Source organism: Strix aluco, chromosome 10 (assembly GCF_031877795.1).
Source record: "Strix aluco isolate bStrAlu1 chromosome 10, bStrAlu1.hap1, whole genome shotgun sequence".
Taxonomy (NCBI): Eukaryota; Metazoa; Chordata; class Aves; order Strigiformes; family Strigidae; genus Strix; species Strix aluco.
The window spans coordinates 4,613,809-4,634,802 of NC_133940.1; the positions used below are offsets into that span (position 1 = coordinate 4,613,809).

The window sequence follows — 20,994 nt, forward strand, 5'->3', positions numbered from 1 at the left end:
TCCCGGCAGAGAGCCCGCGGGGGCAGTTTCACGGGGGAGGCGGGGCTCTGCGGGGCGGCCGGCGGTGCCGATGTGCCGCCTCTGCGGGGACGTGGCGCCCCCTCCCCTCCCCTCCCCTCCCGGGGCCGCCCCCCTTCCCCTTCCCGGCACCGCCGGCCGCTCCGCACCGACCCGGAGCCGGCGGGGGGGGGAAGCGCAGCGAGGCCACAGCACCGGCGCGGCGGCCCCGGCCCTCCCCCTCCCCGCCTGGCTCCGCCCGGCGCCGCCGGCCCGCAGGGTCCCCCCGCTGCCACAGGGCGGGCGGCGCGCCGGGCGCTGCGGGAGCCGGGGCCGAGCGGCGGGGCCGGGCCGCTCTGCGGGAGCCGGCGGCACCGGCGGCCCGATGACCCTCAAGTCGGGGCGCAGCGGCGGCAGCATGCGGACGGCGCTCTCCGACCTCTACCTGGAGCACCTCCTGCAGAACCGGGCCAAGCCCGAGGTGAGCGGCGGGGGGGGGGCGTGCAGCGCCGCCCCCAGCCCCGGCCCGCCCCCCCGCGGCGGCACCGGCAGCCCCCGGAGAGCGCGCGTGGCCCCCCCCCCTTCCCCCTTCCCCGCGGTGCCCCCCACCGTTCCGCGTCCCCCGCCCCCCCCCCCCCCCGCGGGCCCGCAGCGCCCCCCCCGGGGGTCCCCCGCCATCCCGCACCCACGCGGGCGGCAGCAGGGCCCCTCGGGCAGAGCCCCCCCGGCGGGCAGGCGGTGAGCATCGCGGTGCGTGACCCGTGGGTGCGGTCCCGCGGGTCCCCCGCACCCCGGAGCGGGGCTGGGGGCGGCGGGGGAGCGCTCAGGCAGCGCGGCCGGGCAGGGAGGAGGAGGTGGGCGCAGGGGAGGAAGGCTGCAGCATCCTGCCACGGAGGAGCTTGGGCTTGTTTTGCTGCAAAGTTGTAGCTGGTCTGAACTGGAACCGCCTGTCACATGAGCTGATTCAGCTGCGAGCAGCCTCCCGCGGGAGCTGGAGGGGTGGCGGTGGGGCTTGGCCCCAGGGAGGGAGGATGCAACCAGCCCCTCTGACACCTACCCCGGGGCGGGGGGGGGGGGGGCGAGGGGCGAGCACACCCGAGGAGATTAGGCTGCACCAGCCATCCCGGGTCTGCTGGGAGGCCTCTGTCCCCAGCCAGTGTCACTTGGGGTAGCCTGGGTGCCACCGGGAGAAGGTCAGCAGTGCCCAGTGCTGAGCAGCTGGTGCTTTTCTCCCAGCAGAGATTTGCAACTTTGAGCAGAGCCGTGGTGTAACGAGCCTGGGCTGAGGTTTCCTTGTGGCTGTGGGGAGCCTTTGAGAGCAGGAGGGAAATTTTCCTGAAGTGCTGCTTATCCCGTTGGTCGCTACAGCATCCAAAAGAGGCTTCTCAGATCTGTCCCCTATCAGTGGTTCATGAGCTTTTTTTGGCTCAACCCTGGCAGAGTGCTTTAAAAAAAAAAAAAAAAAAAAAAAAAAGAAGCTTTTAAAGCCAAGTGCCTGGATCAGGCAGCTGCTGAGGGGAGCTCTCCCATCCCTCTGCCTGCAGGATCCAAGCAGAGGACTTGCCTGGCTTCAGGGATAAATTGCCAATGGCAGCAGGGCATGGAAAAAGCAGGAGCTGGCCTGCAGCTCCCTGGTGTTACGGAGTGTTTGTCCCAGTGGGGATAAAGCGAGATGGTGAACTGGGATCTGCCTGGGGCCGTTTAGGAGAAGCTCTGCAGGGCTGGCACTCAACTGGGGTTACGTGTCCTGAGCTTGCCGGGCAATCGTGCTCATCCCCATGGCATGTGCATGCAGAGACGGTGCTGGCCACGGTGGCTGTGGCCCCTCTGTGGGACAGCAGGGACATTATCCGGCAGCAGCTCCCGGGAGGGGTGCTGGGCCCAGCTGGGCCCTGACTGGAATCAAACAGGGTGGCTGGGAGGTTTCTCTTCCCCATTTCCTCTGATGGAGCCACACGCTGGGAACCGCCATCCCATGTTCCTCCCATGGTGGCAGGGCCTGCACACCCTCCTCGAGTGGAAGCCGTGTCGTTGCTAGAAAACTAGCCAAAGTGGAGGAAACCGCTTGCCCTCTTCCCTTGAGCCTCACCACATGCCTCCATATCTTTTCCTTATCTCCCAACTGGCAAATACTGATTTACTAAAGAGGTGTGGGCTTTGTTCCCACCTGTGCACCTGGTTGGCAGAGTGACCTTGGGCATGTCCCTTTATTGGCCGTGACTCAGTTCCCCAGCTGTGAAATGGGCAGCAAATGTGACCTTTGTGAGTCCAGTGGAGAAAAGGAGGGTGCTTCTGGAGAGAGCTGAGCCTGGGGGTGCGGAGGGGACGCTGCTTCCCTCTGGGCAGCGGTTCCCAGCACCCAGCCAGCACCAGCTCCGGAGCAGACTGAGGCCACAGTCCCCAGGGACCAAGTCTTGAAATGTCTGAGGGCAAAACTGGTGGTTGAAAGCTGAGCAAAACTTCTGGACTTGACCAAAATGAAGGGGGCGGGGTGGGCTGTTTCCAACTTTTTCCTCTCAGATGCATTTTGCCATGTTCCAGGCTGTAACGGCTGCAGGGGAAGAGCCGTTTTGCAGGGCTTGTTCTGAAAGGTTTCTTCTGTCAGTGTTGTGGTGTTACTGACTCTCCTCGGGAGGTGACCGGTTTCACAAACACATCTGGAAGGCTGCATCAGCCTTTCCTGATGGCAAGATGGTGCCTCAGCAAAACTGACTGTGCTCCCTTGAAAATCTGGCCCTTTTTCATCGCAGCACTCCGTGATCTGAAGTCAGTGTGAGGGCACGCAGCGCCACTGGCATCTTCTGGCCTCCACGACCACTCGTTTCCCTCCTATTTCTCTGTTCCCCTTCCCACTGCGACCTGTTGGTGTTGCTGGGCCTTTTCCCAGTGTCAGCAATGTAATCCAGTGTGGTGTAATTACATTTGTTATTTTTATTTTTTTAAATCGGGATCATATAGCTGGAAGGGGTCTTGGGTGAGGTTGCTCCTGCGTTGTGCTGGCAGGCCTGAGAAGGCAGTAACCCCTAGGGATGAATTACTTCTAAATGTCCACGTGGCTCTTGCTCCCCAGACTGCTGGAGCAGCCCAAAAGCAACTCCCAAGCTCAGGGGGTTTTTTTGGCAGTTTGCTCTTTTTACACATCGCTGTGTTTTTTAAGCTGTACCGAGCCCACGATGCACACGTCTGCTGGATGGTGGGGTGGCCAGGCTGGAGCACTGTAAGGTGGGAGGAGAGGTTGCTGGGCCAGGACATCTCTGCACCATGCAGTGCCCCGGGCTCCTTGCGCACACCTACGGTGATTATAACGTGAGGGGTGATGATTCCTCGAGGGAGCTGGGATTTTGTGGCTCACTGTGGGCAGTGGAGCGTGTCCTGGGCAATCCCTGCTCCAGGGTTCCCTCCTACCTCTGAGCTGCTGTATTCTGGGGGCCCGCTTGGCAAAGCCAGCAGCGTCTGGTCTTTTTTTGCGCGCTTGCCGGGCAGCCCTGTGCTTCCAAGGGCACCTGATTCTGAAGTCTCTTGGTTAGAGCAGCAAGGAGAGCCCAGGAACCAAACCACCAAACTTGCCCCTTGCACTACGGTGCTGCTTTCCTCAAGTGCTGCTTCAGCCTCCTGCAAACAAGCTACCCAGTTCGTGTTTGATTTGCCCGGTGGCATGCAGTCTGCCTGAGGGTGCCACACAGGAGCAGCCCTGGCAGACAGTGCTGACCCTGCGGGGGACAGGATGCCCGGCCCTCGCTGACCATAGCTCCGCACTCACCAGAGTCCTGTTGGAAATGCTGCTTGGGGAGCCGGTGCCCTTCCCTCCGCCCTGGGATATGGGGAGAAATCAGGGGTCTTGAGGAAGACGCGGGCAGGGAGCTGAGGTGCACCTCTTTGACCCGTGGAGCCGGTGGCTCCTCTGTGCGTGGCCACCTGGAGCAGGATTTCTGTGCGAGGGTTTGTCCCCTCGCCAGCAAGGCACCCATAGGGCTGCTGGGTGCTGGGCAGGGCCAAACAGCCCCGTTGGGGCCCTGCTCAGCACCCAGCAGCTCTATTGCACAGCTCAGCCCCCCAGCCTCCTCACCCCATGTCTGCCCAAGGCTGGCCCTAGCGCAGGGTTGTGCAGAGCTGGCCGTGGCTGGTGGCCACGGCGCTGGCTCTCAGCAGCACTCGCAGACGTTTCCTGCAAAGCAGTGCGTAAGTAGCAGGGCCTGGCCTGCTGCCAGCATGACTCGAAAGGCTCTTGAGGTCACAGGCTATGCCGGGCCAAGCTGGCCGAGAGCGTGGTGGCTGCCAGGAGAGTGCAGGGTAGGCGATCCAGCCAGCCGGCTCGTGTGCATGGAGCGTGAGAGCCACACACGTCTCCTGTCTCCAGCTTCTGGATGCCCAACACTGAGGCTGGAATCTGCCACCCCCTGGGTCCTGGTCCTCCTCGTGAGCCAGGCATTTTCCTGTCCCCATCCACCGGCTGCCCAGTGTGGTCAGCAAAAGCCGACGCCATCCCAGCGTGGCTGTGTTTGGGGCAGGGGGAGTTGCCAGAGGGCCCTGCTGGGTTCAGGGCTGCCATCAAGTGACTGGTGGCTGTCCCCAGGCACAGCAGCGAGACTCTGGGAGTCACCGAGGTGACACTGCTGCTGCATCAGCATCAAGGGCTGGGTGTTTTCTCCAGCTCTCAGCAAAAAGCAAAGGTCAGGGCCGGGAGGCTCAGCTGGCAGGGATGGTGGGGACAGCGGGGACAGGAACTCCCAGCCTCTGGAGCAGATTGTGCTGTGTCCTGGGTCATCGGGCTCTGCTGAGCCTAGAGGTTTGAAGCCAGGGATTGCACAGTGTAACGCTTTCCCAAGGCATGACCAAGATAAGTGTGATCTGTGCTGACTCAAACCACCTCACGGGCACTTTGGCCTTGGGCAGGGCTGGAGAAGTTCCTCATCCTCTTCCTGCTCCCACCCACTGGCTTAGCAGAGCTGGAAGAGCTGGCAGAGAGTTGAGGGCTGGCTCTAGGCACCCACACTGCTGGATTTGTCCCTCTGCCCTGCGAATGGCACGGGAGCAGCGTGCCCTGCTCTGGGGCTGGCAAGACAGGCTGGGGGCTGCGAGTCACTTTTCCTGCCACCCCACGAGTCCTTGACCCAGGTGTTGCTCTGGGCTGGGATTCAGCCTCCTCCTTTAAGCTGTTGATGGCTGCAGCCCACACAGTCCCCTTTTTCCTCTGAGGGGGAGGTTGGTTGGCTCTTTTAGAAACAGTTGGCTTAAAAATAAATCTTGAATCTTCCCTGTCACTGCAGCGTGGGCACATGGCTCCCTGCACCCTTCCTGCCCTGGCCCAGCCCTGCCAGCGCCCTCTCATCGAAGCTGCGATAGTGCTGGGGGCTCGATGCTGGTCTGTTCCTCTCTGCCAGCCTCTCTCGTGCTGACCCAGCTAGTCCTGGCTCTGCTGCCCCTGCCTTTGGCTCCCTCCCTGCTTTTGGACATTGCACAGGGCTGGGCCACTGTCTCAGCCTGGCAGCACTCCAGCACATCCCTACCAAAGCTCAGTTTGTTGTGGTTTAGTGCCATGGCTGCACCCCACTGGGAAATGCTCTTCACCGCAGTTGCACCCGCATGAACCTTCCCCGTAGCCTGGCCAGGTCTCGCCCCTTGGCAGTGTGGGGCTGCAGCCCCTTCTCTGCTCCGGGCCGGTGCCTGTGGTGCGCGAGAGCGAGCCGGGGTGCTGGGCTCAGGCTGGTAGCACAGAGCCCGGGGGCCCAGCGCTCAGTCAGGGGTTGGCAAGCGGGTGTGCGGAGGGGAGAGCTGTTGGCTCTGCCTGGCTGGGCATGGCGTGCAGCGTCGCTGATGCGGGACTAAAGCCGGCGAGGACCTGGCTGGGCGTCCCTGCGGGTTTGCTGGCTGTGGCTCCCAACCTGGGCGCTGCTGGGAAGGCGGGTACAAGCTGGGCAGCAAAGCTGGTAGCCCGGTGTGGAGTGGGCAGCCAGGAGGGTTTGCTTTGCCTTGTGGTCTGGCGTGGGGATTTGAGTGTGCCACATGGTGGGCAGGGGCTGCAGATCAAAGCTGGCCTGGGTTTTGCTGGGCCAGCAACAATTTGGGAGAGGCTCGAAGGAAGTCTGCTGCACTGGGGGCCAAACCAGCACGTCTGCGAGCTGTGCGGAGAGGTTGCCCAGCATGCCCGAGGGCTCTGACAGGACTGCCTCTGGCTTTCTCAGACTGGGAGGTGGCAGATCAGTTTGCAGTGGCCCTGCCGCATGGCAGGGCGGGTTTGGAGGTCTCTGCCTGGGACCCCACGAACCCTCCACCTGCCCCGATGCCAGAGCCTGCTGGAGACAAACAGAGGTTTCCCCATGGCTGAAAGTCCCTGCTTGGCTTCCCAGTGCCAGCCAGCATGAACTGGCCTGTAGCTGGGAGCTGGGGAGGTGAATGGGGAGTTTCTGGCTGGCTTGGGAGCATGTTGCCTTCAGTGCCTGGATGTGGATGTGGCTCTGCACCGTGTTGGTTGCCCACTGACATAGATGAGAAAAGGTTGAACTTGCAAACTGAGCCAGGGCAGAGCCTGGCCCCAGTTCTCAGGGGTGAGTCTTAAACTGCGCCGTTCGCTCAGTGAAGCTGTTCTGGGCTTTGTGCTCTGCAACAAGCCTGCTGTGGGCCAAATGCTGCTGCGACACACAAGTAGTGTTTGGGACTCGTTGCTGCAGAAGATGATAAGCTGTGGACACTTTTGGCTTCTGCTACTTGCAGCTTTTCCGAAGTTTTCTTACCTCCTGCATTTCCCAGGCTGGAAAACTGCAGATCAAGCCCGCATCCACACCTTCAAGGGTGAAGGTCTTTTGCTCTTACCTTTTCTTGCTCCTACTGTCCTCTCCTCCAGCCCCTGGGTCTCTCCTCCCCCTGTGCCCCACCTGCTCCCCAGGCACCCTAACATGGTGGAGTAGCTCAGCCCCACAGTGGGGAGACAGCACTCCCAGGCCCTGTTCAGATGGAGCCCCTAAATCCCAGTCTTTGTTTTGCCCTGACAGGCCATCACTCAGTCCCCAAATGCCATGACTGAGGACATTTATACCAACGGCTCAGCGACTCTGGGCAGCCCCTCCCACACCAACAGCCGCGAGGTGCGGAAGATACGTCTCATCCAGTTCGAGAAGGTCACAGAGGAGCCCATGGTGAGAGCTGGCAAGATCCCAAAGCCTGGTGGCACCCGGGGGGGCGGAGGGGCAGGTAGAGCTGTGCCAACGGGCTGGCCTCGGGGGAAGCAGGAGATCGATCGCTGGAGGTGTTGGCCACGGGAAGAAGGTGCTGGATCGTGCCTCCTGCCTGGGAACCCGGAGCGAGCCCCATCAAAGGGTGGTGACACTTGTGCCAGGAGGAGCTGCAGCAGGCAGGGCTGGCCAAGCCAGGGGCTTCCCCCCAGCCACTGTGCAGCCCACTGTGGACATGGGCCTGGAGAGGACTTTGCTGGGAACACGGAAGCCCTCCCCTCCAGTGAGCAGTCATGGATTTTCCTGTCTTCCAGGGAATCACGCTGAAGCTCAATGACAAGCAGAGCTGCATGGTGGCCAGGATCTTCCACGGGGGGATGATTCACAGACAAGGTAACGAGGCCCTTGTAGAGGCAGTGTGTGGGGTGCACATCTGCAGCTGGTTTCTTCCTGTGCAGAGATAAGGCAGCCCCCCAGCACTGCTGGCTTTTCCCTGTGACGTGGACATCTGTGTCTGATCCTCCACTAGGAATGTGTCAGGAGCTCAGGACTTGCTGGTCTCTCTGCATGGTCGTTGTGTTAATACACTGGAGGCTTTAGGGAGAAAGAAAGGGCTGGGGGAAGGGCTCTCCCAAAATGAAACCAGAGACAGTCTGTCTCTGTCTTGTGATGCGGTCACTGTAACGAGAGATGGATCATACCCCAGAGACTACAGGAGAAGCTCTTCCCATTCCTAAAGTGCGCAGGTGGGACAGGCTTGCTGTAGATTGGCTCTGCAGATCAAAGGAAGATGCCAGAAGAAATAAATAGGTGCTGTTTTCTGGTTTTGGGTCTTGCCAAGGGGGCATGGAAATGAGATGTTCTGTGCTTAGAAGAAGAGGCCCCTTTTCCAGCCTTAGAGCCAAGTGGGAAGTCTGAGCTTACCCCTGCCAAAATAACACAGGAGCCATTCCAATAACACTACTGGAGCCTGATTTATAGCTGTATATCCGAGGCTGTAATCTGCCTGGGCTTATAAACTGAAAACACACAAAGTCAAGAATGCTTGTGTCAAGGGCCCTGTAAGGGGGCTGTCACTTGGCTTCAGGTGAGGTACTTGGGGTTGGGTTTGAATAACTCTGAAACAGGTGCTTTGACCAGTCTAAAGCACTAAAGGACACACAGTGGAAAGCGTCCTGATGACCTTCAGACTGGATGAAGTGTGTGTATTGGGTGGAGGGGGAAGAAATCGATCTCCTTGTGCTTTATTCCCATGTGCTTTGGTGACACGTGTGGCTCCACAAGCATTGCCCAGGCAAACGCCAGTGTCCTGGCCACAGCTTGCCCAGGGGGTCAGGAGGCTGGTGGAGCTGTGTAGTTTGGGTTTGGTGAGTGGCTCTTGTCCAGTCCTGCATTTTCATGTTTCTCCCATTGCTGGCAGGCTCCCTTCACGTGGGTGATGAAATCATAGAAATCAATGGGCAGAGTGTGAGCAACCACTCGGTTGACCAGCTGCAGAAGATGCTGGTAGGTATTTGTGTTTGGCAGGGCTGTTCCCCAGGAAGGACCCCTTTGGCCTGCAGATCTGCATGCTGGCTGAGCATTCGCCCCCTCCTAGATGCCAGTGCCAACACAGAGCTCTGTGCAGCGGTGTGATGTGGCAGGAGCCGGGGCCGCTGCGTCGGGGGGCTGTAACACGGCCAAGCAGCAGGTCTCTCTATGCAGCCTTGGTGCTCTGTGCTTGCAGCTTGTTTCAGGCCTCACGAGAGCAGCAGCGAAGGCTGTTGGCTGGGTCCCTGACATGTACTGATGTGTGTGGGGCTTGGAAGCCACCTCTGCTTGCCAAGACTGGTATGCAACTCCAGCCCAGGAGCTGGCTGCTCTTGCAGACCGGAGCCGCTCCCGCAGGTCACCTTGGTGCCATTTTGTTGCTGCTGATGTCATGATGATCCTGCCAGGCCCTTGCTAGACAGCTTTGGACAGGGTCTCAGACCTGCCTCGGGTTCACACGCTGAGGCCATCCTGATCTCTACCCAGCATGTGGGACTGGCCGGAGGGAGGTGGTGGTGGTGCTGAGGACACCCACCAGGAGCCCGAGCAGGAGGCCTGGCCCTGCCGCAGTGCCACAGTCCTCTCCTGCCTGGTGGTGGGACATCCCTTCTCCAGACAGCAGGACCAAGGAGGAGCTTGTCTTTGCCTCTCAAGAGGCACAGTTGGCCCAGGAGGTCCATCCAAGCCTCCAGATGTGGTTGTCCCCACAGGACGATGTAGGTCTTGTGAAGCATGTGGGGCAACAGTGCATCTGGCCAGTGGCAGGCAAGGGGGTGCCGTGCCTCTCATGTCACCAGGAGGGCAGGAGTGAGAGGCCAGCTGATGGAGGGGACCTGGCAGAACCAGCCCCTCCTCCCAGGCTCCTCACTGGGGCAGCCAGGCCAGAGATGATACACATCTCCATGTTTGCTCTGTGTGCCCACAGCCAGCCCCTTATGGGGGTGTTGGTGTCCCCCCACGGGGATGGGAAGCGTGGCAAAAGTACGCTGCCATGGCTCTTCGCCCAGCCGCGGCAGAGCTGTCTCTGGCCAGGCTGTGGTGTCCCCCAGGCACTCAGCAGTTCCCTGCACGGGTTGCTGCTGTTGGGCTGCCTCCCGGCACCACCTCCTCCAACTCTTCTTTCTCCCCTTCCTTTGTTCACTAGAAAGAAACCAAGGGGATGGTCTCAATAAAAGTCATTCCCAACCAACAAAGCCGCCTCCCTGCTCTCCAGGTAAGTGCAGCTTCCAGACCCACGGGCTGTGCCGGGACACGGCTGCGGGGCCGTGTGGGGCCAGAGTGAACCGCAGGGGACCAGCACTGGGGAGAGAACTGTGCTGAGCCAGGGAAGGACAAGGGGATGGCTGCCTGGTCACCTTGCCTGAGCTGCTGGAGGATGAAGGGACCTGTCTTGTGCTTACATTGCTGCGAACAAGCAGATTTTGGCCCTGTGTGGATGTATTTAGTCAATGTGTGTGTAGGAACGTGGGCCTGGGGTGCCTGAGCCACAGTGGTACATGTGCGCAGTGTCTGGGGATGGGAAAGCAGCGGCGTGTGCACACCGGGAAGTCCAGGAGAGCTTCCTGCCACCTTCAGAGCCGTTAGAGCCACATCCCCACCACGGGGCCACAGCAGCACCTCCAGATGCAGCACTGGGCTGTCACTGATGCGTGGTGCCTCAGCCACGAGGAGGGTGACGTAGGGCTGGGTGTCACCAGCACGCTTGTGAGCAGCGCGTGGGAGGAAGGAAGTGGTGGGAGAGAGGAAGGCAGCTCCGTGTGCCTGCTGCCACTGCCAGGGTGACGTGCTGTGCCAGGGGGTGACACCTGCCTGGCTTTGCCTTTGAAGTCCTGCTGTAGCCGAAATGCTCAGGGTAGCGGGGAGGGCTGGCTCTTCTGCCAAGCCTCCAGTGTGTAGTGGCTGGGATGCTGTCCTGTCTCTGGGTGCAGGAGCCAACCCCAGCACAGCCCCCCTGTCAGGGACAGGCAGGAGGGAGAGAGGAGCTCAGAGGCAGAGGGCGGGGGATGGGATGGGATGGGATGGGATGGGATGGGATGGGATGGGATGGGATGGGATGGGATGGGATAACCCCTGTCACCCTGCTTCCTTACCCAGAGAAGCTGAAGTCTGTCAGCATGATGGCAAGTGAAAACTGTCTCCATTTCTTGCTCAGCCCATGCTGTCCCCATTCCAGCTCAACCAGCCTTGCACGTGTTTGTTTCTGAAACACTGGCCCGTGTCTGCCCTTCCCTGCTGCCCATCTGCCCTCCCTGGCCTGACCCAGCCAGCTCCAGTCGGCCAGGCCAGCTCAGTGCCAGGGCAAAAGTTACCTCTGAGAGAAAGAACACAGTTGCTGGCTCGCCTGAGACTGGCCGTGGGCTCAGGGAGGGACATGGGGACAAACTCCCTCCCTGTCCCCCCTGTTGCTGTGTCCAGGGCTGTGGTGCTGTCTGCTCCCCAGCTCACAGGCTGCTCACGTCTCTGCTTGTTGCAGTCCACCGCCGAGAGTGGACTTTTGATTTTGTTTCAGCTCCCTGGATCCCCATGATCACCTTCATTCCAGGTCCTGGCAGGCAGGACAGTGCACATCCTGGCATCGTGATGCCCCCCTGCCCTGGCTTGCCCCGCAGCCTGGCAGCCAGCCACTTTGAGGCCAGCTGAGTGCTTGGGGCAGGTCTGCTTGGGAGGATTCTAATGAGAAGCACTGAGCACTTGGGGCTCCTGAGGTCACTGCCAAGCTGTTCCCAGGCGTAAACCGCAGCCTTTTGACTTTAAAAACCAGGGCTTCTCATGCTGGAGCCTGCTCAGTACCCGGAGGTGGGGCTGGCAGCAGGCAGGCAAATAGCTTGCATTTGGAGCTGGCCCTTTGCAGTCCATGGGTGATGGCTGGAGCTCTCTGATGCTAACTCCTAATTGGTGTAAGGGAGGGTCTTTCCAAAAGTGGCCTGGTTATGTCTGGTTTGGGGTACCAGGGCTGCAGGAGCAGAGGGCTCCAGGCAGATGCTTGGGCAGTGCTTGCTGTGTGTCCCTTGTGTGGTTGTGTTTATGACCAGCTTCCTGGTGCCAGAGAGTGCTTTCAAAACAAGCGTTAGTCCTCATGCTGAAAGGAGATTCCACTCTTGTCTTCCATTGTGAGAGGTCTCATGTCACAGCTTGATCCATATGCTTGCTTTTCTGGCAGTGAAAGGGAACCGCGTCCATGTCCTGCTGGCCCTGTGCCTCCAGCAGCACTGCTGGAGGACGTACTGCAGGAAATTGTTTTAATGTGGAGCAAGGACAGCATGGTCTACCCTACCCAGGGAGGAGGACTTCCTAAGCCCTGCCTATCACATCTGAGGACAGGACATAGGCATCACCCCACGGGAATCCCTTTGCCCACTTGCCACATGCTGCATTTCTGGGATAAATATCAGGGTTGTGCTCAGGGGAAGCCTGCATTAGCACAAGCGTGAAGCTGGGCCTGATACTGCTGCTTCCCCTGTGGAAGGTTCTGCCTGTAGCATGACTGCTGGGCAGCCTCAGGGCCCAGCACCCTCCTGAGTGCTCACACAAGTCTCAAACAACGGGGAGCACCCATGACTTGTGGGACACCCTGCAGGACTTCGCACCATGACTGGGAGCTCCCAGCAGCCTCAGGCCCACAGGACAAAAAACCCCGGGAGGGGAACAAGGGCATTGTGAGGGCTGTGCTTAGCCACAGCCTCACTTTGTTCCTTCAACCCAGCCTTTCACTCCCCGTCCTCCATACCCTGCCTTGGCTTTGCCCCCACCCTAGTCCTGAGCTGGTCCTGATCTTGCCAGGTACACTGGCCAGAGACAGATCGCAGCTGCAGCAGCGTTTCAGACAAGGACCTGTGCATCCAGGCACTGAGAGCACGTGGCAGTACAGAAAATGCTGGGTGAAGATGCATGGTCTGCCATCCTCCTGGTGATAGGGGACTCTCATCCATCCTTTTGCTCTCTGACAGTCTGTTCTTCCTGAACAGCCTTCCTGGAAAACAAGATCCGAGTGCGAAAGCCACATGCCATTTCTCTCCTGCCCTTGCAAAGATGCTCAGAGGCAGCGAGAGCCCAGGGGCGCCCGGCTGCCCGTCTAGCTTCAGGAGGGCTTGAGGCCGTGGGGGGGGGGCAGCAGGGTGGGCTGCTCCAATGGGAGCAGGCGCTGTAGACTCCCTCCCAAAGATCTGAGTGAGCAGAAGGGACAGGGAAAGGCCACTTTCTCATGTTTTCCTGGTCCCCAGGGCTTCCCCAGCCCCAGGAGGGTGGCACAGTGCCCTGGGAAGCAGCAGCAGCTCACTTCCAGTTGCAGCTGTGATGAATATAACATTGCAAGAGTAGCTGATGCTGAAGAGGCCAGGACAGACCCAGGCAGGGATCAACATGGGGATTGAGATGTGGCCTTCCCTGAGGTCCCCAAGACATGGGACTGCAGGGTGCACCGCTGCGATGGCTCCTCTGGCTGGCTGAGCCCAGCAGCACTGCGCAGCGCCTGGGGACGGCAGGAGGGCTGCATGTCAGGGCTGGAGCACCCGCTGCGGGGCATGCAGACCTGCCTAGAGGCAGCAGCTGTTTCACTGCCTCCCAGTAAAGCAAAGATGTTGTCCTCCCTCCCTCCCTCCCTCCCTCCCACTGGTCTCACTGTAGCTCCATGCCCAAAAGCTCCCTCCAAGGCTTTGTGCATCTCCCTTTCTCCCCCCCCTTCCCAGCCTTGGAGGGGCCTGGAAAGCAGCAGGGACTGTGATCCCTCCTGGAGCAGGGACCTTGTGCGGGCCCCTCACTCCAAAAAGGCCATTGAATGACTCGAGCGTGTCCAGAGAAGGGCAATGGAGCTGGTGCAGGGTCTGGAGCACAGGTCTGATGGGGAGCGGCTGAGGGAACTGGGGGGGGTTGAGTCTGGAGAAGAGGAGGCTGAGGGGAGACCTCCTGGCCCTCTACAACTCCCGGAAAGGAGGGTGCAGAGAGGGGGGATGAGTCTCTTGAGCCAAGGAACAAGCGGCAGGACAAGAGGGAATGGCCTCAAGCTGCGCCAGGGCAGGGTCAGACTGGCTCTTAGGAAGGATTTCTTTGCAGAAGGGGTTGTTGGGCGTTGGAATGGGCTGCCCAGGGCAGGGGGGGAGTCCCCATCCCTGGAGGGGTTGAAGAGTCGGGTTGACCCAGCGCTGAGGGATCTGGTGGAGTTGGGAACGGTCAGTGTGAAGTTAATGGTTGGACTGGAGGAGCTTCAAGGTGTTTCCCAACCGAGACGATTCTGTGATTCTGTGGAGCTGGCTCTGCAGTCACTTCCTGGGGATGTGGTGTGGGGCCAGGAGCTGGACACAACCAAGATCTGCCACCCTGCGTGGCCATGCCGACTCTGGCCTGCTCTCTCTTTTGCAGATGTTCATGAGGGCGCAGTTTGACTACGACCCCAAAAAAGACAACCTGATCCCCTGCAAGGAAGCAGGGCTGAAGTTTCAGACTGGTGACGTGATTCAAATCATAAACAAGGACGACAGCAACTGGTGGCAGGGCCGGGTGGAGGGCTCCTGCACTGAGTCGGCAGGACTCATCCCTTCTCCGGAGCTGCAGGAGTGGTAGGTCCCTGGATTTGGCCAGAAGGGCTGGATCTGGGAGTGGAGAACAGTGACCATGTGCTACCAGGAGTGTGACTGTATTGGGTAACACCAGCATCACTGCTGGGAAAAGGAGGCACATGTCCCCTTCATCTGCCACAGGGTGAGCCTTTACCTGTCCCAGCAGCCACCCTGCTCCTCTTGCCCTTGCATGTCTGAGGGACAATCCTGCTGCTCCCCCAGGGCTTGGGGTGACAGCTGGACCATGGTGGTGTCCTCCTCTTTTGGCAGGCGTGTGGCGAGCGTTACCCAGTCCAGCCAGAGCGAATCCCCAAGCTGCAGCCCCTTTGGGAAGAAGAAGAAGTGCAAAGATAAATACCTGGCCAAGCACAGCTCAAGTAAGTGTGAGCAGGGCAACGGGCTCCATCCCCAGCCCTGGCCATCACCCTGCCTCTGGGCAGGGGTGAGTCTGTCCTCCATGGCAGTCAGACCAAATGGCCTAGCAGTGCTAGTAGTGGGACCTTGGGAGGATACCCCACAGCTGTTAGCTTTTTTGAGTCCCTTCTCCAGAGTCCTCATACCCCTCGTGGCCACAGCCGTGTCCCCATGCAGCTCTGTAGTGCACAAGGCCGGAGCTGGCTCCCGCGGGAACTAGCGCTGAGCTCCCTGCGCTCCTGCGGTGACCGTCACCGGTGCTTCTGGCCCCGAGCTCCTTGGGAGGTTGGACTCCCAGGCCTCAAACCCCGCAGGCTGCTGACCTGCAGGTCCAGGGGTGGCCTTGCTGCAGTTCAGCAATTAAGAGAGCAGCCTGAACTGCTCCCCACAGCTGCCGAGCTGTGAGCCTGCCCCTCAGCCACCCGTGCAAACACCCCATGTCCCAAACACCCTGTGTCCCGGGCCAGCAAAGGCGGGTGCCTGAGGACGTGCTGGCTCCAAGCCCAGCCTGCAGCTCCAACCAGTGACAAACAAGGCTGTAAATCAGCAAGATAAATAAAGCTCCCCCAGCAACAAGATCTCTGCAGCGTCCTGCCACCTCCCCCTGCCCCCAGCTCCCAGGTCCTACTGTCCTGAGCAGAATTACTGAGCAAGAGCAGCCCTGGCTTCTCCTTCGGTGGTTGCTGGTCCAGCTCCCCAGCACCCCCTCCACACCTCCCGTGCTGCTGAGGCTGCTCTCCTTTTCCCCAAGCAGCCAAATGGGGACAAGCTCCCAGCCCAGTCCTGATCGCTCCCTCCGTTTTGCTGGAGGACCTGGCTTCGGTCTGCTACGCACGTGGTCCTGCTGCTGTGGCCGAGCCAGCTCTGACCACTTGCCCTCTCATTTCTCCTCCACCCCAGTTTTTGACCAGCTGGATGTGGTTTCATATGAGGAGGTGGTGAGGCTGCCTGCCTTCAAGAGGAAGACTCTGGTGCTCATCGGTAGGTCCTGCCCCAGGCATCCTCCACGGGCCCAGGGGCTGTGTGTGGTGGACACCAGGACTGGGGCAGTGCTGCCCTTCAAAACCTGGGGAGCATTTCTTCTGCCTGCAGCAGTCGCCAAGCAGGCTGCCCTCCTCTGAGCGGCATCGTGCATCGTCTGGCACCTGCACTGTGATGCTGAGGTAGCATTAATTCAGGAGTTTCCAGCTCCTAAGTACTCTACTGATAATGTTTATTAAAAGCAGCTGTGGTCTGTGCAGCTGCACCAAAGCAAGCACTCCCAGGGTGGGTGCTGAGCACTTGTGGGTGGACCCTGTGGGCATGGGCAGCCCACACAGCCCAGTTGTACTGGCCTCTCGGCACACATGGGTCCTGTCTCCAGCTGGGGCTGGAGCTGAGCATGCCCAGGGCAGGGAGAGCCTCTTCCAGGGCTGGAAGACACCATGGACCAGCTCAGAAAGCAGATCCTGGGCAAGGCCCCAGGAGCTCTGCACCTTTTCTCAGACCCAGAGCTGCGGAGGGGCCCCAGCATCTCCTGCCAGGCTTCTGTGAGCCCAGCTGCAGCACCCATCCCTCCTTCTCTGCAGGGGCCAGTGGCGTGGGCCGTAGCCACATCAAGAATGCTCTGCTCAGCAACAACCCGGAGAAGTTCATGTACCCACCCCCATGTAAGTACCCAGCCAGGGTGGAGGGCACAGCACGGGACACATTTTCCCCCTTGAGCCAGGACCTTCTGGCAGCACATCGGAGGTGGAGAGATGTTCCCCCAGCACCACCAAGCCCCTGCGGTCAGAGGCCACCACACAGGGCACTGCAGGGCCTCCCGCCTGCTGTCCCGGCGGTGGCTGCAGGGCTGCTGCCTGCACTGCACAGACTCTTCGCATCCCAGCGGCTCTCCTCAGGCTGGCTGAGCCCCCTACTTGTCCCAAGCAGGAAGGAGTTGAAGGGGGAATTAGTACAGCCTAGTCTTGAGGTACACAGGTCTTCCCTGCCCTAGCCCTGTGCTGAAAAAGGGAAGGCAAGGCACCCAGGTCACCCAGAGAAGAGGCTGCCCGCTCCACTCTGTTCCCCAGTCCTGGGGGCCAGCACTCACCATCTCCCTTCCTCCCCAGACACCACACGCCCCCAGAAGAAGAATGAGGTGGATGGGAAGGACTACTACTTTGTCTCCACCGAAGAGATGACCCGGGACATCTCAGCCAACGAGTTCCTGGAGTTTGGAAGCTACCAGGGAAACATGTTTGGCACCAAGTTTGAAACAGTGCACAAGATCCACCAGCAGGACAAAGTTGCTATTTTGGACATTGAGCCCCAGGTAGGGAGCAGGAGAAGGGGTGGGCAGGATGGGGGCTGCCACAGATTGAACTCCCTGTGTGTTGGCTGTGACCGTCCCTGCCTTCCCTGGTGCACTGCCCACCCACCCTTCCCAAAGGAAAAAGCCAGGGAGTGCTGGGGTGGCATTTCCCTTCCCAGGACATGGGTGCAGTGAGGGTATTCCCTGCCACAGCACACACCTGGCTGTGACAGCAAGGCCAGGGCCAGGCAGCCAGGGAGGGAAAGGGACCCTTTCACCTCTCTGACACTGAGCATGTGGGTGCTGCTTTGCAAAGTGGCAGTTGTGCCCAGTAGCCAGCCCAGAGCAGGGCTGGGGATGCCCTAAGGCCCCCCCCAGTGAGGTACGGGGGCAGGTCCATGTTGGGACCCCTGCTCCAGCTTCACCCAGCAACCCCCAGGCTCAGGAGTACCCAGAGAGCCCACGGCCCCAGACCGGGGTGGCCCCTCGAGCCCACCACTGCATCACAGGCACTATCACACTCTGGCTGGGGGGCAGCGTGGGGTAGTGGGGGACGGGAGCCAGCTGCCTGCACTTGCTCCCATCCCGAGGAACAGCCACACTGATAACTACCCCTTCTCTCCACAGACCCTGAAGATTGTCCGCACAGCCGAGCTCTCCCCGTTCATAGTCTTCATAGCCCCAACAGACAAGGCAGAGCAGGTGGGTGGCAGGGTGCCAGCTCCCGCTCTGGCTGTGCTCGCCAGCCCGCGGCAGGGGGTCGAGGAGCCAGCTGCAGCAGCCCAGGGCTCTCTCCCTGCTCCACATGAGCTTCTTCCTGTCCGCAGTGATTTTTGTGGTCCAGGAGACCGGAGCGACTTCCTCAGCCCAGATCTGAGAAACAGGAATTGGCGATTCCTGTAGCTGCATACTCTCTCCCAGCAGCATCATCGGCCGCTAACATGTAGTGGGGCACACAGCCCAGCACAGCTGCAGAGCAGGAACATTTATCCTGCCAGCAGCTATGCAAAGGGAGGACGCAAACAGCAGCTCCTTTCATTCTTTCCCTCATTAAGATGCTCATCCCTCCAAAATTAGGATGAAAGCAGCACTGCCGCCACAGTTAACTCGCACAGCACCAAGCACCGCGAGGCTGGCAGCCGCAGCCTGGACCAGCTCCCTGAGGAATGGCCACAGGGAGAGGGGGAGTTATGGGAGAACAGGGAAACCCACAGAGCTGTGCTCCTCCTGGGCTCGTGGCCAGCCAAGGCCCCTCTCCCAACCTATTAATTTGGGGTTGATAAAGCTTAAAGTACAGCTAGTTTCCAGGGAGGACATTTATGCAGCCTTCAGAGCAAGCGTTGTACAGACATTTAGAGGCACATTAACCTGCAGAGGATTGTGAAGCCAGATGCAGAAGGCTGGGGGGGGGTCGGGGAAACGGGGCTGGTTAGGAAGCTGCCCCCACTGCCACCCCATCACCCACCCCTGCCCCCAGACAGAGGACTGAGCTCCTGCCGCAGTGGTGCAGGCACTATATATAGCTGCCTGCCGCAGCTCAGGTAACTGCTTACTAGAAGGGATGCAGCAGAGCCAAAACGCGACCCAGCAGGGCTCACATATCCCAGGCAAACTGCTTATTGCACTCCTCTCCCCATCCCCAAGAGCTGCAGAGCAACGCACAGCAGAGCTGCAGTGAGCACCAGCACCCCAGGCTCACACCCCCCCACCCACCCCCAGGCACAGCAGCAGGGAGCCCCATTCAGGGAGATGGTGGGAATGGGTCTGGACTGTGCTGGGTGGCCGCAGGAGCACTCCTGGGATGCCCCTGCTAACTGGGGAGCTGCACAGAGTAGCCACACCAGCAGGAGGGGGCAGGCAGCTTTACTTTTACTAGGAATTTAACTCTCTCGCAGCCAAAACCAGGACGGGGAGGCTGGTACACCTCTGCCAGCCAGGCTGTTCTGCTCAAAGGCCAGTGGGGGAGGGACCATCCTGCAGGGATCCTACCTTGAAAGCAGCTTTTGGCCTTGAGCTGGCTACACTGCCTCGTGTATTAATGAGCAGTCTGCAGCTCAGTGAACCTGCTCCTCCCAGAAAGCTGCCACGAAGCATTTTAAAGATAAATACAAGACCAAGCAGGTCTGGCCTCACTCTAGCAGGTAACCCGATGCTCCCAGCATTGCATAAAAGTCCAGCAAAATTCCCACACGCTCCCAGAGATCACACAGCTCCTAGCTTGTCAGACAAGCTGCAGGGATGCTCTGTTCTCTGATACTTAGCAACCACTTCAGTTGTTTCGGTGGTGGGTGTTTGCCTGTTGGGTGGGCTGTGAGATTCCCCTCCTCCCCAGCCTTCTGAGCACTCTCTCACCTTTCTTGCAGTCAGAGGCTTTGCAGCAGCTCCGGAAGGACTCGGAGAGCATCCGGAGCCGATACGCACACTACTTCGACCTCTCGCTGGTCAACAACGGGGTGGAAGAAAGCCTCCAGCTGCTGCAGGAAGCCTTCGAGCAGGCCTGCAGCTCCCCACAGTGGGTGCCCGTCTCGTGGGTCTACTGAGAGGGCATCCACCCCCAGCTGCTTCCATCGACCATCCTGCAGCCACCGGGAGAAACCTTCTCCTCCGCTTCCCCTGACCACACGCAGTCCAGCACAACCCCCTTCCCCTGTACTCCACGGACATGGTCTCCAATCGGTCAACACACACGTAGGGTCTCCAGATCTCCTCTCCCTGGGGAACGCAGGACAGGGGCTGCCCAGGGGACGCCTGCCTGCCGCAGCATTGCGGTGCAGTGCTAAGTTGGTGGCTCCAGCAGAGCCCTGGGCACCCCATAAGCTGAGAGCACAGCTCCCCACCCCACCGGGCAAGGGAAGGCACAGTCCTGCTGTAGCACCTGGCCTGTCTCTGCGTCAGTCCCAAGGAAGTGGTAGAGCAGGGGCTTCTAGGCAGATGTCCCCTGCCATCACAGGGGTGCCTACTGCACCACCACCACCCTGAAAGCCTGGCTGGTGTCTGTGAGGCTTCAAGGAAGCCCACAGCTTAGGATGCTTCACACAGATCACACCAGGGCTTCTACATCCAAGGGTTTCCCCTCACGAACAGGGAAAGAGCTGAAGTGTGGATTTGACAAAGGGAGCATGGAGCATTCTATCCCCAGGCAGGTCTCACCCTGCATTCTGAGGTTGCAGTTGTCAGATTCATCCTGTGCAACTGTAGTTGTAAAAACTTACTGTATTTAAATTCTCACCGTGCAGCTTGGATTGTTACCACCTGGCCAGAGAAACTGGGCAGCAGCTGAGGAAGTCCCACAGACCCAACCCCATAGGGACAGATCAATGGGTAAATTAGATCCAGCCACAAGCATCTGTTGCATGCAGTAGAAAGTATCTCTGCAAAGACCATCCAGGCATGTTCTCCAGAGTCTAGGGTGTCTTGCACACTGTATGCAAACATAAGAGCCACCCCCACAAAGGGGTTTCTTTTTCTGCAGGAGTGTACTGACACACCAGCCCCACCATGACCATGTCCAGGAAGCATCACCATGGCTCCTGGGCAAACCACAGCCATCATTTAGGTGTTCAGCAGTCAGCTAGGGGAAGGGGGTTAAGTAGTCTTGTGCAATTTTTTAAGGATGCCAAAAATAAAATCTGTTGATGTGCAATAGGGACTTTCGTTCTGATCCACTGCAGGGAAACAACGAGCAGCAATAAACGTGTGCTGAAACACTGCTGTGACTGGTGTTTTACCTCTTAGGCCGAGCACTGGCTCACAGCTGGAAGTCTGTTCCCACCTCCCTGACCCCAACACTCTCAAGGTCAGGCAGGCCAGGACCAAACAGCCCCTCCAGCCACTCTCTCCAGCACAGGCAAAGGAGTAAAGAGACCACCCAGCACACATCCCAGTGGGTTTTACCAAAGTGGAGGGTGTGGCCCCTATGCACCTGCAAAGGCCTGGCCAGCAACAAAGGCCCTTCTAGTGATGGTCCACACCAACATGACCACTTCTGTGCACCAGCAGGTTCTTCAGAAGCGCTGGGCAGAAGGGGCTGCCCTTTACCTGCCCAGCTGCAGCATAC

The 20,994-nt window shown here is 59.7% G+C and overlaps 1 protein-coding gene across 1 annotated transcript; it reads left to right on the forward strand.

Annotated features, from left to right (window-relative positions):
- The first annotated feature begins 256 nt into the window (after nucleotides 1–256).
- Nucleotides 257–20,646, forward strand: MPP1 (MAGUK p55 scaffold protein 1). The gene is made up of 12 exons (XM_074835072.1): nucleotides 257–478; nucleotides 6,987–7,130; nucleotides 7,481–7,559; nucleotides 8,587–8,672; nucleotides 9,841–9,909; nucleotides 14,052–14,248; nucleotides 14,519–14,625; nucleotides 15,563–15,643; nucleotides 16,231–16,311; nucleotides 16,756–16,958; nucleotides 17,565–17,639; nucleotides 19,301–20,646. The coding sequence occupies exons 1-12, from the start codon at nucleotides 383–385 to the stop codon at nucleotides 19,475–19,477; spliced, it is 1,395 nt and encodes a 464-aa protein (XP_074691173.1). The 5' UTR covers nucleotides 257–382; the 3' UTR covers nucleotides 19,478–20,646.
- Nucleotides 20,647–20,994: the final 348 nt, after the last annotated feature.